The sequence below is a fragment of the Mastigoproctus giganteus genome, chromosome 1 (genome assembly GCF_048544385.1).
Source record: "Mastigoproctus giganteus isolate SK-2022 chromosome 1, ASM4854438v1, whole genome shotgun sequence".
NCBI lineage: Eukaryota > Metazoa > Arthropoda > Arachnida > Uropygi > Thelyphonidae > Mastigoproctus > Mastigoproctus giganteus.
In genome coordinates, this window is record NC_143575.1 from 211,931,738 (window position 1) to 211,951,421 (window position 19,684).

Here is a 19,684-nt window from a genome sequence, read left to right on the forward strand (position 1 = left end):
ATCCAACAAAGTTTTTTTTTTTTTTTTTATTTGGTAGTTGTTGGCGCATCGGCTTCTGTGGCCATAATGCACCTCCCAAGGTTTTTGCAGTACTTTGATTCAAGCCCGAGGCGGGATTCGAACCCACGACCTTTGGGTTGCCAGGCAGGAACTTTACCCACCTGGCTAGCCCGGTCGGCTCCAACAAAGTGTAAGGTATTACACCTGGGAAACAGTAATCCCAAAAAAACTTATTCACTTGGTGGAGGTCAACTAAACCCAGTACTGGAGGAAAGAGACTTGGGTGTTACGATACGGTCAGACATGAAATTCTCTGAGCATTGCAAACAGGTTGCAAGGAAGGCCCATGGTGTCCTATCGATGATCTATCAAACTTTTGCAAGTAGAGATAGGGACATGATAATCCCATTATATAAGGCTTATGTTAGACCACACTTGGAATACTGTGTTCAAGTATGGAGACCACACCTAAAGAAAGACATCGAGCTTCTTGAAAGGGTGCAAAGAAGGGTAACTCGCCTGGTGAGATCGGCAAAAGGGCGTCCTTATGAAGAAAGACTTCGAATATGTGGGTTGTAGAGTTTAGAAACTAGACACCTTAGAGGAGATTTGATTGAGGTGTTTAAGGCTCTGAGAGGCATCAGTAAAATGAATGATGACAAAATTTTCAAGATTATAAATGATGCTAGAACTAGGGGACATAAATTCAAGTTACGGGGGGAAATGTTTAGACTGGACTGCAGGAAGTTTTATTTTAGCCAGCGAGTTATAAATTACTGGAATAAGTTGCCTTCATGGGTGGTAGAGGCCGACAGTTTGGGGAAATTCAAAGGTCATCTGGATAGTACTTTCGGGTAAGGGAAGGGCATAAGGTTGATAGGTTTAATTTCCTTTTTTTTTTTTTTTATTAATTATTATTATTTAGTTATTTATTTTATTTTATTTATTGTTTTTTTGTTTTTATCATTGTTTTGTTCGGATTTTTTTTTTTTTTTTTTTTTTGGCTGGTGCAGCATAAGCCATAGGCTTTCTTGCACCATGCGGCCGTTACTAATACTAATACTAATCCCAGGTGCCGTCAGACCCCAAACATACCTAATACCTAATGTACTCCCCAAATTCCAGTTCTACATTCCTTATATCTGTGTGACACCACGTTTCTGATATCCCAAAAATATCTACATTTGATGTTTTGACCAACACCTCAAATTCATCAAATTTATTTACTACGCTCTTAGCATTGGTGTACGCAAAAGTATATATGCACCTGTTCCTATTCTTAGCTTCCCTAACGCAACCCATGTGTTTCCTTGTACCGCAATGACGCCCAGCAGTCTCTGAAATCCCCTGCATCTTGTTTTCCAGGCTGCTGCTCATTCCAATAGAAGCAGTGCAAGAATCATTTCCACCTCTGCCAGTGGCTACTGTTAACTGATTAGTCTGTGTATTCCCTCAAGCTAGCAGTTTTCCGACCCACTTAACACTGCCTCGATAGCATCAGCAAATATTCTTGCACCCTTTCTATTTAAGGGTGTCCCATCCCTGTAGACGCAGTCTCTCCTGTTAACAAGCACAGACCAGGCTGAGAAAAATTCTACCCTTTGAGCCTTGCACAATCTCTCCAGGTCTGAATTGATCGACAAAGCTCTCATCATATACTCCCTCGTATTATGGGCAGAATTGCAAGACACATGTAGAATGTTTTAGAAGGCAGAATATATAAGCTCACCCATGAACAATACTGCCTTATGGTAGTAGTGTTTGTGGGTGAGCATATATATTGTTTTTGAGCACTTCTGAGAAAGTTTCTAGGGGCTGTGTGCATTTTACAAGGGCTATTCAATAAAGAATTATCATAATTTTTCATGAACAACCGTACTGCTTGCTATCTCTAGCAGAGAGACAGAATTTAAAATCAAACTAAGCTGCATCACACAGAAACTGAAAACTTGACTCATGCACATGATGTGACCTTGGTGGTTGGTCAAGTTTATGCCTGCTCAGTTTTGTCTACGTAACAATGGACATGACAGATGAGGAACAGTATGCTGCTCTCAAATTTTTGTTCCATCTCAAGAAAAAAAAAATCAGCTGAAGCACATGAAATATTAAAATAGGCTTATGGTGAATCTACACTTCCATATAGCACAGCTCACAAGTGGTTTAGAATGTTTAAAGATGGATGTGATTCAATCGCAAAAATTGGCAGTCCTGGTGCTCCAACCAAGACTGTCACCATAGAAACCATAAATACTGCTTCTGTAAAAATTAGAGGAAATCATTGTATAACAGTAAGGGAGCTGGTAGAGATGTTGAGAATATCAGTAGGAAGCATGCACGGTATCCTTGCATGCTTCCTACTGATATCCTTGCATGTTTGCGCACAGTGGATTCCAAGAATACTCATATGTGAGCAACAGCAAGTTTGCATGAAGCTTTATCAGAAGCTGCAATGGATGAGTACTGAAGATGGTGAGGTTTGGCACAAGATGATAACAGCGGATGAGAAAATGCTTCATCATTTCAACCCACAGAGTAAGCAACAAAGCTCTGTTTGGAAGTCTACATCATCACCAACACCAAAAAAAGCAAAAGTTGTGGCTTCTGCAGGAAAGGTTATGGTCATCTCTTTTTTTGACATTCAAAGAATGGTTTATCACATTGTACCATGTATACAACTGTTACAGGACCTTACCACAGATCTGTACTGCACACTTTGCAAGATCACATTCATCACAAACGATCGCAGCTGCACACAAGTGGGTGGATGCGGTATCACAACAATGGGAGACTTCACATTGCTCATACTGTCATTGAGTACTTAACCAGCATTAATATCAGATGTGTTCCTCATTCACCCTACAGCCCTGACCTTACATCCTGTGATTTTTTTTTTTATTTCTGAAGTTAAAGAAGGAGCTGCGAGGAAACCATTTGCAGTCTTCTTAAGTTGTAAAGACATCAGAGGTGATTCTCAAATGCATATCAAAAAAATGGCCCAAACTGTGTTTTTGAAGAATGGCAGAAACATTGTAGTAAGTGCATTTCATCAAATTTTTCTCATCAAAAAAAAAATATATATATTATGATCATTCTTTATCAAACAGTCCTCATATATGTACACTGTGTAAGGTTAATCAGAATAAAACTGGGTAACATCCTAGATAAAGTTAAGACATGCCCCCACCCCAAACCTCTAGTCTAAAATAAATTGGAGTAATATATTGAATACAGAATTAAAACTGTAAACTTCAGCCAGCTGGAAAAACTGGCCAACATCTGGAGTACAGAAATTATGAGCATAATACTGCCATTAAATAGGTAGTTTGTGGCCAGTTGGAAGTAGCTGTTCATTATTGAGAACTGCATCACATCAACCCTGTAGAAATTGGCATTGTCGGTGGAACATAGATAATAGTGCTGTCAACTGTTCAAGGGTTTAGCAATCAAAACCGTCACACACACTAGGGATGAATCAGAATCTTGTCTCCATGGCTGGTCAGCATAATACATCACCATCTGCCATTCACATGGAAGGGATGGACTTGATCCCCATCAATGACTGGAGAAAATTCTAGTCCTCTTCATTAAAGGTTTAGTTAGCAGTTCTCAAGCAGAGGGTGTAGGGTTTTAACCCCCAAACAACATGCAAATTGGCCCATGAACACACTTCTGCAAAAATACTTCACTTATGGTTATGAACACATATTTGGGGAGGCTGTTAAGACCAATATAATAATATGAACTGGGCAGGTATAACTATACATTCAGTTTTTGAAAATATAGTATTGCAAGTATCAGTAATAACAAATGATGGAAGAAAGCAAGTGTATACAGCATAAGCCAAAAAAAAAAAAAAAAAAAAAAATATATATATATGTATGTATGTATGTATGTATGTATGTATATGCCATTTGTGGATGAATGCCAGTGAAAGGGGTAGAGATACACATTATCTAATTAAACTGCAACACAGTTGTTGTTGTCGTTGTTATTTGGTTTTTAGGAGCATTAGCATCTAAAGCCGTATTGCTCCAGGGAGATGTGGTGGTCATTTCCTGACCTTTCCGTAACCTTCGTATTTGGTGGTCATGGGCTCGAACCCCGGTCTGATCAACAAGCGTGTGCTACGCACTGCTGCTCCTGCCCACCTGGCTATGGAGGCACCCTGAAACACAGAGAGCAGAAGTAAATCTGGTTTTATGTAGCTGCCTACTTTTTTTTTTTTTTTTTGTTAGTTTTTGGTGCATCGGCTTCTGTGGCCATAGTGCACCTCCCAAAGTTTTTGCATTTTATACTGATCCAAGACTGAAGTGGAACTTGAACCCATAACTGAGGAATCCTGGGAGCGCCTGGTATACGAGTGTGACCAATACGAGGACCTCAGATGTCAACTATACACCAAGATTCACTCGCTTCTTCGAAACCAGGAGGACATCATTCTACAAGAGGAAGAGACCTACAAAGCATTCACACTTTTTGCGCAAAATCTGTTCACAAGACAACGGACCCTACCCTCCCCTTGAGTGGAGGTATTCCAAAAGTTCACAAATCATGAGACAACAGCCATCCCTCAATGGCCCAGAGTAATGGAAACACAACTAAGACTCTGACTCAATTTGTTCAAAGACACCATAGAAGACCAGAAGAACCCCATCTTGCCCTGTTGGGCACCTGGACTAAAGGACATCTAAGGTTGTCATAAGACTCAACATACACTGTTTCTCTCTTGAACGGTGCTTTCTTTCCCTTGCCGTGGGGAGAGGGGGGCTTTGCCCCCACTCCTTTCCTTCCCCAAATATCTTCCCTCTGGTGGAGCACGGGCCTGCTCCACTACAATCGCGGGGCCATCCTCTCTATCGGCCCCATACTTCCTTTTCTTCCCTCCAGTCTTCACACCCCCTTTTACTGTTGACTTTCACAGCATTTTCAGCCCTACGCGTCCAAATTTAACTACATCAAAATTTCCTGCCCGACCCATTTAGGCATATAGAAAATATTATTTCAGCGTATAGCCCCTCGCAAGCATCTAAATTATTCTAACAAATGCTAATAACTAACCTCGAACAGCACTTTTTTTTTTTATTTTATTTTATTTATTTTTTTTTTTTTTTAAGGTTCTAGCCACTGAAATTCCAGGAAAGTAGGTGGCAGGACCTGCCAGAGTACTATATAGGTAACACCCGGCCGGCCTCCCCGTGGCGAGGTATGGTAACGTCGGATCCCATTAGGGGCCCAGCGGCTAACAGACCGGATGAACAAGGGCACAACATGCTAAATACCACATGACCCATATACTTTTAAATCCCTGGCTTGTCCGATACAGTGTACATATGTGGAGATGGGAGAAATCCCAGGAGCCGTTAGACCCAAATATACCTATACCTTTGGGTTTCCAGGCAGGCACTTTACCCACCTGGCTAGCCCGGTTGGCCGCTGCCTACTGAAAGACACATTATTACCATTGGAAAAGAATATATGGGTAGTTCAAAAGCTGGAGCAGTTGTTAATAGCTTTTAACAGTATTTTTAACTGTGTTTAAAAGTTTTAGCACATTTCATTTATTGCTTTTAATGGATTTATCATGCATTTTATTTTAAGTTTATAAAGAATTTTCCAAGAAATAAGTGAGTTCATATTTGTTCCTTGAGGTAAGCAGATTAAATTTCTTAGGAACAATATAACAATATAATAATAAGTGCATCCAAGTTATGTTTTGCAGTTTAGTCTTGAGATCAAAAGAATAAAATATCCATGCTTTAGTTATGGTAATGAAGTCAGATAACAAGTACTGTGAGTTTAGAAGTGTTAGAAATATTCCAGTGTTAATTGTTTAACTTGGTTTGCATGTTTGTTTATCCATCAACACTGGTAGCAGCCACCTGACTGGCACATTCCTGAACTTCAAATGGTCAGTTAATTCTGTGTACCATCAAGTGAAATGTCAAAAGGCTGACAGGTGAATCATAATCAATTTATGAAAGAATCGTGGTTATGAATCAAAAATGAATGCTGATGTCACTGAAAATGATGAAAATGCTCATTGACAACTCTGCATTTTTCACAGAGCTCTGAAACCACACTAAACAATTAAACATGTCAGAGTAGAGTCCTTTGGTATCTGTTCCATATCACGATATAATATGCAACAGATATGTATTGTTGGATATAACATGTACTGAAGGATAGAAACATATAGGTTTCTATTTACAGCAGTGTGGGCTGAGATTTCTCCATTTTTAGGCAAATTAGCATATATTATTATTATTAGCTATATGGTGCAAGAAAGCCTGATGCCTATGTATTTGCCACATCCATCGATCCATCCATCCATCCACGTGTAATAACTCAGCTTTTAGCAAATGGAATTTTGTGAAATTTCATTAAAATCAGACCAATAGAAATTTGGCAATTATTATTTATTTTTTTCATACGTATTACATAGGCTATCCATATACCATACATTGTAGCTGAAGCAATGGATATTCTGTTTGTTGCCAAGTGCTAGATGGAGGAATGATTGAGCAATGTAGTAGATGCATAGAAATGAAATTTACTAAGTTCATGCACAAAAGTTATTTTTTTATTTTTTTGTTATAAATCATGAATTATTACTATTTGCTAATGTGCCTGAAATGTAATACACTGTGTACATTAACAAGCTTATTATTGTTATTATTATTTTTTTTTTCTATTCACATGCCTCATGCAAATGTACACAGCAATTCCTTAAACCAAAAATAAAATACAGAACAGAAAATTAAATATGGAACAGAAAGGGAGTCAAAATGCTAAAAAAACAGATGGTAGTAGAGAACATTATCTCAATAGTTTTCAACCTTTTTTTAATAACGGCACCCCTAAGTAATTTATTTTATTTTGCAGCACCCCTACTCAATTTTCTGCCTGTTAGATCCTATTCTTTCTCTGTATATATATATATATATATATGTTATATGATAGTTATTACAATAATATAATTATAAAAATTACATTTCGTAATACAAATTTTATATATATACACACAGTGTATAATAATTTTATTCTTGATATAGAGGTACTAAGTAAACATCAATTATAAATCACCACAAAATTAAAAGGATACTGTATACCATTTTATAATGAAATAAACATAAATAAATAAAAAATAAGAAGTTTAAGTAACTTAAACCCAAATTACGTGGCACCCTGGAATGTTGTTGCGGCACTCAGGTTGAAAACCACTGCATTATCTGATGCCACAGAGACCACAACAAAGTCAACTCCAAAAACTGCTGTTAACCAGATCCCGGATGCCACAGTGTGCCCTGCAAAATTAAATTTAAGAAAGAAGAGGGTAAATGTGACCACATGGAATGTAAAAAGTTTAAATGTTGTTGTTGTTGTTATTTGGTTTTTAGGAGCATTAGCAACTAAGGCCATATTGCTCCGGGATATGCGGTGGTCATTCCCTGACCTTTTCGCATCCTCCGTATTTGGTGGTGACGGGCTCGAACCCCGGTCTAATCAAGAAGCGTGTGCTATCCACTGCTGCTGCTCCTTCCCACCAGGCTACGGAAGCGCCTAAAAAGTTTAAAAGGAGGCAAGATGAATAAGGTCATCAATGAAATCGATAGGTGTAAAATTGACATTTTAGGAGCAACTGAAGTCATGTGGACAGGACAAAGTCATTTCAAAACTGGAAATGGGTTTGGTTGTTATTTCTGGAAGTGACCAAGTAAAAGAACATTGTGTCGCTGTCATTTTGAATAAGGATTGTTCAAGGTCTCTTCTTAGATACAATCCTATTAATAGTAGAATGATGACGGTTAGACTTCAGAGCCAGCCAATAAATCTCACAGTTTTAGTTGCATATACACTGACATCAACATCCACAGATGAAGATATGGATGTTTATTATGAAAATCTCAATCAGCTCTTGATCTGGTCCCAAAAAATGATGTTTTGATACTAATGGGTGATTTTAAAGCAAAAGTAGGCAAGACAGTTTCTTCTAGTCCGGAATGTGATAGGTTTGGTCTTGGCACTAGAAATGAACGGGATAAAAGTTTAATTGAATTTTGTCATCTGAACAGTCTTGTCATATGTAAACACCAGCTTTCAGCAGCACCCGAGAAGGCTCTACACATGGAAATCTCCTGATCATAAAACAAGGAATCAGATTGATTACATCCTTATGCAGCAAAAGTGGCATTCCAGTGTAATCACAGCAAAAACACTTCCTGGAGCAGATTGCAGTAGTGATCAACAGCTACTCCCCCATCATTCTCAAGCTGAAGCTGAAAAAGATCATGAATAAGGTTTTCCCTAGACTATTAGATGTAGAAAATATTCCAAATGATTATATATTTGAAACAGGCAATTATTTTCAAGCTCTGATAGCACTAGATGACGATATGCTGCCTGAGGAAATGTGGGAAAATACAAAAAGCATTATTAAGGATTCAGCAAATAGATACATTAGAGAAAGGTCAAAGATAAAGAAGTCATGGATTACAAAAGCCACTTTTAAACTTATTGAACAGAGAAAAACTGCAGAAGTCCAAGGTGTACAAGGAAACGAAGAGTATCAGGAACTAAGCAAAGTCATCCAGCACTGTTTAAGCCAGGACAAACAGGATTATATCAATCAAAAGTGTAAATAAATCAAATACGACAACAAACGAAACAACACTAAGAAGATGTATGATGTAATTCAGTCCTTAAGACAAAAGTTCCAACCAAAACTTAATGTAATTAAGGACTCCAAAGGGGAAATTTTAACAGAGGAGAACACAATTAAAGGAAGGTGGAAAGAATACTGTGAGCAGCTCTTCTGAGCACCTGCTGATACTAATGATCTGCCACCCCCTTTTCAAGAGTGTGATCATGAACCAGTTTCACTGAAGGAAGAAGTCGAAAAAGCCATCAGAGAACTGATGTCTGGCAAGTCTCCTGGAATTGATGAAATCCCAGCAGAATTAATTAAAGCTACAGGTGTGAACAGCGGCGAGTTTTTTCATAAAATGATTGTAAAAATTTGGGAAACTGGACAGTGGCCATCAGATTGGAAGAAATCAATTTTCATTCCCTTACCAAAAAAAGGAGATCTAAAAATTTGCTCAAATTACAGGACTATTAGCCTAATTTCTCATGCTAGCAAGATTCTTCTTAAAATCAAATTAAACAGAATCTGAAGAAAACTTGAAGAAGAAATGCCAGAAGAGCAAGCAGGTTTCAGAAGGGGCAGAGGAACCAGAGATCAGATCTTAAGTCTATGACTAATTATTTAAAATGCAAAGAATTCAATGTTCCAGTTTTTTTGTGTAGTACAGATTATGCAAAAGCATTTGATTGTGTTCAACATGAGAAACTATGGGAAATAATGACTAATATGGGTTTCCCAATCCATATAATTCAACTGATTAAGCTGCTGTACCAGGAATAGGAAGGAACTTGGAGAACCAACATGGGAAACATGGACTTTTTCACAATAGGTAACAGTGTCAGACAGGGCTGTATTTTGTCACCTCATCTTTTTAATCTTTACGCCGAAGATATCATGCTTGAAGCTTTGAAATATTTAGAGACTGGCATCAAAATTGGAGGACTGAAGATAAACAAACCTTCGTTATGCAGATGATACTGTGCTAATTTGCAATTCTAAGGATCATCTTAAAGAAACTCTGAGGAGAGTATGTGAAGCAAGTAAGAAAAAAGGATTGTTTCTGAATGTGTGTAAAACTAAAATTATGGTGATTAGTGATAATCACTGTTCCAATAAAGTGAAGGTTAATGGGCAAGATATTGAAGAAGTTGATGAATTTGATTACTTAGGGTCAAGAGTAAATAAAAATAGTGACTGCTCAAATGACATAAAGAGACGACAGGCAATTTCTAAAATGTTGGCCACTGATCTGACAAAATTATGGAGGGATCAAGATCTGCCCCTAAAGAAATCTTTCTGCCCCTGAAACTGAAAATCATTGATTTGTTCATTTTTCCAGTTGCCACTTATGGATGTGAAGGATGGATTTTGAAAAGAGTTGACAGGAAGAAAACTGAGGCATTTGAAATGTGGTGTTACAGGAGAATACTGCATATTTCTTAATTGGATTGAAGAACAAATTAATGGGTATTGAATAAAATTGGCAGGCCTAAAATTCTTCTTCATAGCTTCATAGCAAAAAAAAAAAAAAAATTTTTAAAAAGTTTTTTTTTTTTTTACCAAAATATGCACTTCTCCCACATAATAATGCACTTTGAAAATATCTATCCAATTGAAATAGGAATACAATATTTATAAAGTTCTCACACAGAGCTCCTACTTTAGAATTTGAAGTTTTCTTCACTGTTGTTTTAACCTTCCTAAAATTTGTTTCATTAATGCCTTACAAACTTTTAATTATACATTATGGCATAATTTGCAAACATATCATAAACATAACATCAGAGTAAGTATACCTGAGATGTATAACTTAAAAGACTGGAGATACTGATACTCCTACTAGGCGGTTGCCAGAGATGTGAGGATTCAAATACCTTTCTGGAAAAAAAAAAAAAAAAAATTATAATTTTTTATTAGCAAGATTATATAACATCTGTATTAATAGGTCATGTTATTAATACCTATTACATTGGTGGGCAAAAATAAAGATAGGTGTGTATGTGTGTGTGTGAGAGAGAGAGAGAGAGAGAGAGAGAAGCACGATTCACCTTACTGCAGTCCTGCTAATTGCAAAAGAGATGAGAAAGCCACTCTCTGAAGTAAGCAAGGAGTTGTGGGTCTGTAATAATAATAATACTATATCTGAGAGTATTGGAGGTATTTGATCTATGCTTATTAGTGCTCAAGGAACTGTTTCATTATACACCACACCCAACACACACATACCTAATTCATGTATGAAGAAGAGGAGGTCAAGTCAAAGTTTTGGTTTCCTAGCTTTTGGTTTAATGTATATTCTGATATACATTAAATAATTTAATGTATATTAAAACATTAATGTATATTCTGATATACAAAAAGAAACAAGTTATCTAATATACACAGTGCATTACATTTCAGGCACATTAGCAAATAATAATAATTCATAAGTTATAACAAAAAAAATTAGCAAAAATAATGAGTTTTATGTCCAAACCAATAATTTTTTTTTTCTGTGCATCTGTTATATTGCCCATTCATTCCTTCAATCAGCACATGATGACAAACACAATACTAGTGCTTCAATATGGAAAAATAGCCTATGTAATATTTATGAGAAAAACAAATAATAATTGCTGGATTCCTACTGGTTCGATTTTAATAAAATTTGGAATAGATTAAGAAATCATTCTAAAAGAGCCAAATATAAAATTTCATGAAAATTTATCCACTGACAGTTGAGTTATTACATGTGGTTGTGCAGATGGATGGACATGGTGAAGCCAACAGGTATGTTATGCATATATGCTAATATGCCTAAAAATAATTTAATTTAACAAGAATTTTAATTTAGCAACTGTCAGAACTGGTTTAGATGATTGTTTTGGCTGCAGCCTAATCCAGCACTCCAATACCTGTTGGGCAATGTGGAGCCCATGGGGTTGAGGTCCAGTCCAACTTTCAGACATTGTCCAAAAACCAATCCTGTATGGCATGGAGTATTGTACTAATACTGACAGGCACACTTCCACAGTGCTGTCACATTGTAGTTAGCACATAATTGTCCAAATATCTAAGTAGGTCATGGACTTCATGATTTCAGACACTACCAGCAAAGGACCAAGTCTAAAGAGCTCAGAGAGTCCTATACCATCAGACCAACTACACCAAGCTTTGTGGCTGAGACAACACACCCCAAAAGGAGAAGTACTCTCTAGGCAATCTTAACAGCAAAAATGAAAAACATGAAAATGAAAAAATACTCATGAAAAAAAACACTGTGTAACAAGATTCATCATTCCAGACCACCTGCTGGCACTGTTCTATAGTCCGTGGATGTTGAGAACAACACTCCAAGCACCATTTCAAAATGGAGACTACGACACTGGATTTATGCACAGTTGCCCTACTACCAACCCACAGCTATTCAGCTCCCTACAGATGGTTGAAATACTGACACGTTCCTGGGGCTCTTGGATCTGCCCCCTCTGATGTTTTCTACAGGCAACCTACACGGGGCATTAACTACCCTCTTCGTAGTTTGTTGAACACACTCCACAAGCTTATGAGGGTGGTCAGTCCTTTTTTGTTGGGATATCACCTACAGTCTTCCATCTTTGAATAACATCCACCAAAGTGAATTTTGAGAAGTATATGTATACAGAAAGGTTACTAATGTGGCATCCATCCCATGTTGAATGACTATAAGTTCTGACCCACAATCCATACTATCTTCTAATGCATAGGTAGACCTATGAGATTTACAGAGATGATGTTGAGCTGATATGAACCCATGGGCAACTACTGGCACAGTACATAATATTTGTAAGGGGGATGTCTGCATACTTTTGGTCATAGCGTGTGCGTGCATGCGTGCGTAACCAAGATATATACACACATATATATAATCACTTTAAGTAGACATAAGAGGAATGCTTCCATAGTTAGGGTGACTGTATACTTTTGGAGAAAACCCGGACAAAAAGTGTTCCAAAGAAGAAAATCCGGGACAAAACTGGGACAATACAACTATTTAAATGAAGGAAATCTGGGCCAAAACCGGGATAACATTAGTGTTTGCATATTTTTAATTATATGCACATAAACTGCATGTAGCTGTTCATTAAAAGTGCATTTTCATTTTTCCGTTGACATGGCTGAAAATAAAAATTATTTTATTAATCCAGTGGATTTTTAAATAATAGATACTTTTTAATGAAAAATATTTGCTCTGAGGGTAGCTAGAGAAAAGTTCACAGACTGCCAGGTGCCCACAGGCTGCTGTATGGTTTAGCTCAGGGGTCCCAAACCAGTGGCCTGCATGCAGCCCTCAGCCACAGAGTATTTAAATTTCAGAATAATCTGATTTCTAGTGGTTTCACAGAACCTTTAGTGATAAGTTTGGTGATATGTATGGAAAGTGTGAAATAAGATATGAAACAGCCTGTGATAAAATGCAGGTGTTCCATTTCATTGATGTCTCATATTTAAACTTATATTTAAAACTTGAGTACACCTAATTCTGTTTTTACACGATAGATACGTTCCTGAAAAATACGTGTAAAAAAAAATCGTGTAAAAAAAGACATTGTATTTATGGAAGGAAAGACGATTGGTTCCGGATCTAAAAAATCAGTAAAAATAATTAAAAAAAAACACATAAAAATATTCGTTTTAAGCTTATTATTTTATTTCAACAAAATACACATGTAATAATATGTAATGAAAATGTATTAAAGTAAATTTGTATGCATATTAAATGAAAAAAATTCTTCATGAACAAAAAAAATCTGTTTTACACATAACAAGATTTTATTTATTTTCACTTTCTGATAATAAACGGCGCATACATTTGCATACGACTGGAATATCACTAGAAATGTTGTGGACATGGTCTTCTTCCTCTATTATGAAATTCTTTCTGTGATCTCTTGAGCAAAATCAGCACGAGTCTCCTCTGGTGCTGATGTTTCACCGGTTTTTACGAACGAATTCAGTTATTAATCGTTGTGTTCGTGTTTTGGTTAGGCCGTTATATAATTCTCTGTAAGAGGCTGTCAACAACTTCAGTTCACGTTGAAACTTCCCAGCGCGTTCTTCATTAGGGTCATGTTTGACAAAATGATTACCTAATTTTCTGGCCAGTTCCAGACCTTCTTTTATTAAATCTGCATTTAGAACAGGATCATTTTCTTCATTATCACTACGTTCTGTGGGATAAGGGGTCCCAAGGACAACCTCTAATATTTCATCTTCGCTTAGGGCTTTGTCGGCTAACAATTCATCAATATCTTCAAACGATAGATCATCGAATCCTTCTCCACCAATTTTGTGTGCCATTGTAATGATGTTGGGAAATTCGGTCGTATTAGGGATGATGGGATCTTTGCTTTTTACACATTGTGGCCAAACTGCTTTCCAACACGCATTTAAAGTTGCTGGTTTTAATTCAGTTAACGCTAATCCAACTTGATTGATACAATCCATAATTGAGAATTTCTTCCACACATTAATGACTGTTAGTGTTTCATCATTCAGTTTGTCCAAAACGTGTTGGAATGTTTGTTTTACGTAGTATGTTTTAATTGTCGCAATTATACCTTGGTCTAGCGGTTGTATCAAAGATGTAGTATTAGGTGGCAGAAATAAAATTTGTACGTTTGGGTGTTCCAAGACAGGATGGCCGGGTGCATTGTCAAGAAATCAGAAGAACTTTAAATTCGAGACCTTTCAAATTCATATAACATCTGACTTCTGGGGCGAAACATTTGTTGAACCATTCTGTAAAGAGAGCAGTGGTCACCCAGGCTTTCTTGTTTGACATCCAGTGAACAGGCAGTTTATTGATATCTACACCTTTCATTGAACGTGGGTTTAGGGCTCGATTTACCAGCAGTGGTTTCAACATACGATCTCCTGAAGCGTTGGAGGAAAATAACAAGGTCACACGATCCTTAGCTACCTTAAAACCACCAGCAGTTTTCTGCGATTTGGCTACATACGTTCTGTTCGGCATTCGTTTCCAGAAGAAACCAGTTTCATCTGCATTCCACACTTGGTCAGGAGTGTATCCTCCATCTTCAATAATTTTTGCAAGTTCCTGCGGGAATACTTTAGTGGCCGATTCATCTGCAGATGCAGTTTCACCTTTAATTTTTATATTAGGAAGAGCATTCCTTTTAAGAAACCCTATCATCCAACCTGTACTCGCAGAAAATTCATACTTTCTGTTTAACTGAGATGAAGTGCTTGGCTCCTTTTCTTTAATCTGTCTGTAAATTCTTAGTGTTGTTTGCTTGATGGCATTTCCATCTACTGGTACTCTTTTTTGTGACTGATCTTCTATCCATATTACCAGAGCCTTTTCCATTTTTTCCTTGACAATATCTCTTGTATATGATGATGAATTAACACTTACTTTTGTTCCAGAACATACCGACTTCCTAATTGCAGCTTCATTTTTCTTAATAGTTCTTACGGTAGCTTCATGTACACCAAAATGCTTTCTTACAGACGTAGGCCATGTCCAGTTGCAAGACGATCTAAAATTTGAATTTTAAGTTCCAAAGAAATCGCTTTCCTTTTCATTTTGGTAATAGGCGAATTATTCGACATTATATAAGGGCTACCGAAAAATATCTCAGTTATAATTAATAAAAAAAGTATGAAAAATTTGTAAAGTTACAATTTATTGACTATCGGCAAAATTAATAAATTTATATGTGCACAAATTTCACTAAAGATTCTTTCACTTTGAAATAGAACTTACTACTAAATGTCTTTCGAAGATACAATGCACGAATACTGTAGATGTGCACCAAAATTCAATAAAAACGTTGATGATTCATAGATACCTAGACGTACACATTGGTAAACAAAAGCCCCCATTTCAAAACGCACACACTAGCTAATCTATCACACTAATAAATAGCTGATAATCACACTAATCTATTGGTGCGTGTAATATAGAAATGATACTAATATGCCACAAATAAAAAAAAAAAATTCTTAGAATTTAGGCAAAAAAAATTCATAGAAATAGTGTTAAATCAAAATGACTCGCGTAAAAAGAGAATGAAATATTTATTTTGAATTCGTGTTAAATCAAATTCGTGTAAAAAAAGTTCGTGCAAAAACAGAATTAGGTGTAGTTGTTTAGGTTTCTTTTTTTTTCTTAAACTTCAAACATTCAGCAGCAGTTAATAAATAAAGAATCATTATGCGACAAATCAAATGTAACATATTGCAGTGCATTATTGTCAGTCATCATCTCAGTCTTTTTCCAGTGTTCTCATTTTGTCTTGTGCTTACATTGTGCAATATAGAAGAGGAGAAGGAATGATAGTAAGGGAAGTCCTAATTCAAATATTTTCATTGATAATTTCCTATGGAATCATATTTTTCTGTTCTTAAGATTTTAGTGACTTATGCGAATCAATAGGGGAAACATTTTTAATCTCACTATTAACTTAGTTATTGCTACAAGGCACTAAAAAAATAGCTAAAAGCAATAGTAATACTTATTGCCATAGTTTTGCACCTCATTTAATAATAGCTAATTAAATTTGCTCTCCTTTTCCATATCATTAGTTATGAGCAGTGCAGTATAACAAATAATTTAATTATTGAAATACACAACAGTTTTTTTTTATTTTATTTTTTCAGATAACCTCAATAAGGAATAACACAGTAATCCTTAAAGAACTTCATTTGGTCACATAAAATGACAACAAGAAAGCGAAAGATAAATGATAAAGGCCGTAAATTCAATGATAGTTGGACAAATGAATATTTTTTGTTTTATACAATGAAAAGGCACTTTGTCAGATATGCCATGAAACTATTAATAGTTTAAAATTGTTCAATATTAAGAGACACTATGAATCCCGTCATAAAGGGTATTCATCATTTCATGGAGATGTACGATTGAGAAAGCTGAGTGCACTGAAAAAAAATATTTGGATAATTGGCAAAGTTGTTTAAAAGTTTTAAAAGATAAGTTGCCAGGTGTGTGCGCTAACTAACTTGTGACTAAGCATATTTGTGAGAGAGGAAGGCCATTCACTGATGGTGAATTTATAGACTTGCATGTTAACAATAATGAAAGAAGTATATCCTGATAATTTACAATGATAATTTATCCTGATAATCTACAATTCAGAATTTAAGTTCATCTGCATCTACGATTACAAGGTGTTTGGAGGGCATGGAAGAAGAGCTCTATTCTACTTTGACTGAAAAAGCAAAAGAATTTCAGTATTTTTCATTAGCTCTTGACAAGAGCCTTGATATAACAGGCACTGCTCAACTACTAATTTTTATTAGGGCTATAGATTCCAAGTTTGTGATCAAAGAGGAGCTGTATGCTCTTTAAAGTATGACAGATATAACAACAGCAGAAAACATATTTATGAAAGTGTCTGAAAGTTTAAGGAATCTTAATCTGAGCTGGAATAAATTAAAAATGTGACAACTGATGGTGCAAGAAATATGGTAAGAGAAAAATCTGGGGTAGTTGCATGAATTAATGAAGAAATATGAAAGTTAATGGTACCATTCCTATGCAGTTTCATTGTATCATTCACCAACAGGCTTTATGCAGAAAAATTTTTAAATTTGAAGATGTGATGAATTTTTTTGTTGTTTCAAGAACTAATTTCATCAGTCATTAAGGACCGATTCTCAGGCAATTTAGAAACTGTCTGTCTGAAATAAATGCAGAATATGGGGAAGTGCTGTACCACACTGAAGTTAGGTGGCTTAGTAGAGGAAATGTCCTTAAATGGTATTTTTCTCTTCGTCATGAAATTAACATATTTCTAACAGAAAAAGGAAGAACTCAAAAGGAATTTTCTGACTCAGAATGGATTTGGGTTTTGGCTTTCTTAACTGATATCATGGAGCATCTGAATAATTTAAATTTAAGATTACAAGGCAAAGGAAAGTTTTTATCAGATATGTTCACTGGGGTGAAAGCATTTGAAAGGAAACTGAACATTTTGGTGAAACAATTTTGTGCATTTCTCTTGGTGTAAAGAATTACAATCTAATGGTGAAATGATTTCTCAGTCTTCTCTAAATAGATAAATAGATGCACTAAAACTTTTCAAGAGGAATTCAAGAACAGATTCAAAGATTTCCATACACATGCAAAGGAAATAAGAATGTTTCTAAATCCATTTGATGTATCCCCAGAGGAATCAACTGAAACCTATCAGATGGAATTAATTGACCTGCAAGCAACAGATGTTTTGAAGGACACATATAAGGAAAATAGTCTCTTAGATTTTTTTTTAGGACTTCCTACAAATAGGTACACCAACTTAAAGACATTTGCAGCGGGGAATGTTCTCCACTTTGGGAAGTACATATATATTTGTGAGTCAACATTTTCTAAAATTGAGGGGCCCATCAAGCTCTCAGCTGCCCACATCAACGCCAGAGCTTGCACTTGGGCATCGCGGGACACAGAGGCAACCCCCAAGGCAGAATGCGCTGGTCCCGAAGGAACTAGTAGTTGTTGGTGACTCTATTGTCAGGGAAACGGGGAACATGCTTTGTAAAAAAGATAGGTGGAACAGGACCAGGGTATGTCTGCCAGGGGCAAAGGTTGATGACGTTGTAGAGCGAATATCATCTTTTAAGGGCACAAAAGGTGATATAGTTGTACACGTTGGCACTAATAATATTAAGAGTAGGAAACCGGCAGAATTACTTAACAAGTACAGGTCACTGCTGAACAAAAGCCGAGAATTAGGGTTGAATTTGAAAGTGTCTGCAATTCTACCCAGACACGATAGGAGGGAGTATATGATGAGAGCCTTGTCGATCAATTCGGCCCTGGAAAGATTGTGCAAGGCTCAAGGGGTAGAATTTTTTTCAGCCTGGACTGTACTTGTTAACAGGAGAGATTGCTTCTACAGGGATGGGATACACTTAAATAGAAAGGGTGCAAGAATATTTGCTGATGCTATCGAGGGAGTGTTAGGTGGGTCCGAAAACTGCTAGCTTGGGGGGAGACAAAGACCAATAGATTGACAGTAGCCACTGGCAGAGGTGAAAGAGATTCTTGCACTGCTTCTATTAGAATGAGCAGAAGCCTGAAAAACAAGATGCATGGTATTTCAGAGACCGCTGGGAGCCATTGCGGTACAAGTAAACACATGGGTTGTGTTAGGGTAGCTAAGAATAGAAACAGGTGCAGGTATACTTGTGTGTACACCAATGCTAGGAGTTTAGTAAATAAATTTGATGAATTTGAGGTATTGCTCAAAACATCAAAGGCAGATATTGTTGGGATATCAGAGACGTGGTGTCACACAGATATAAGGGATGCAGAACTGCAATTTGGGGAGTACAACGTCTACAGAAAGGATAGACAGGATAGGAAGGGGGGAGGGGTTATGCTATTAGTTAAGAAACACATAAAAACCAAGGAAGTGAAGCCAGTCGACATCGCTGGACAGTGCAGTGTTGAGTCAGTTTGGTGTGACATAAGCATTGGGAGATCAAAATTGAGAGTAGGAGTGTGCTATAGGCCTAATGACTCTGATGAGTATAATAAGGAACTGTACAGGGAAATAGAGTGGGCCAGTAAATCAGAGAGTCTTATAATGGGAGATTTTAATTTCCCAGATATTGACTGGAATTTGGGGGCTGGTTACTCACGCACTAGCAGGGCTTTTGTGGATTTATTGGATGATTGTTTTCTACATCAGCATGTTCGGGAGGCAACTAGAGGGAGTAATACTCTTGATTTGATTATCAGCAGTGATTCTTCATGCATTAAGAATCTGCAGATAAATGAACCACTAGGTGGCAGTGATCACAGTGTGCCGAAGTGGGATTTACTCAAAGAGGTAACTACCATTACGGGTAAAGGGAAGGGTTATTGCTTCCGTAAAGGCGACTACGATGGACTGAGACAGTATTTAAATTCTATACAGTGGGACCAACTGATGATGTTACCAACAGCAAATTCAAAATGGGAAGCATTCAAAGAACTTATCTTGGAAGCTACTAGGCTTTACATACCAACTAAGAAATATTGTTCAAGGT

At 36.7% G+C, this 19,684-nt stretch overlaps 1 protein-coding gene across 3 annotated transcripts in view; it reads right to left on the reverse strand.

Annotated features, from left to right (window-relative positions):
* The window catches only part of LOC150091497 (uncharacterized), a 321,972-nt gene that overhangs the window by 151,549 nt on the left and 150,739 nt on the right, over positions 1–19,684 (reverse strand). For all 3 annotated transcript variants that reach the window (XM_090375972.1, XM_090375964.1, XM_090375955.1), the window contains exon 7: positions 10,444–10,525. In XM_090375972.1, coding sequence (XP_090232098.1) covers positions 10,444–10,525 — 82 coding nt within the window. The remainder of the gene's footprint in view (positions 1–10,443; positions 10,526–19,684) is intronic.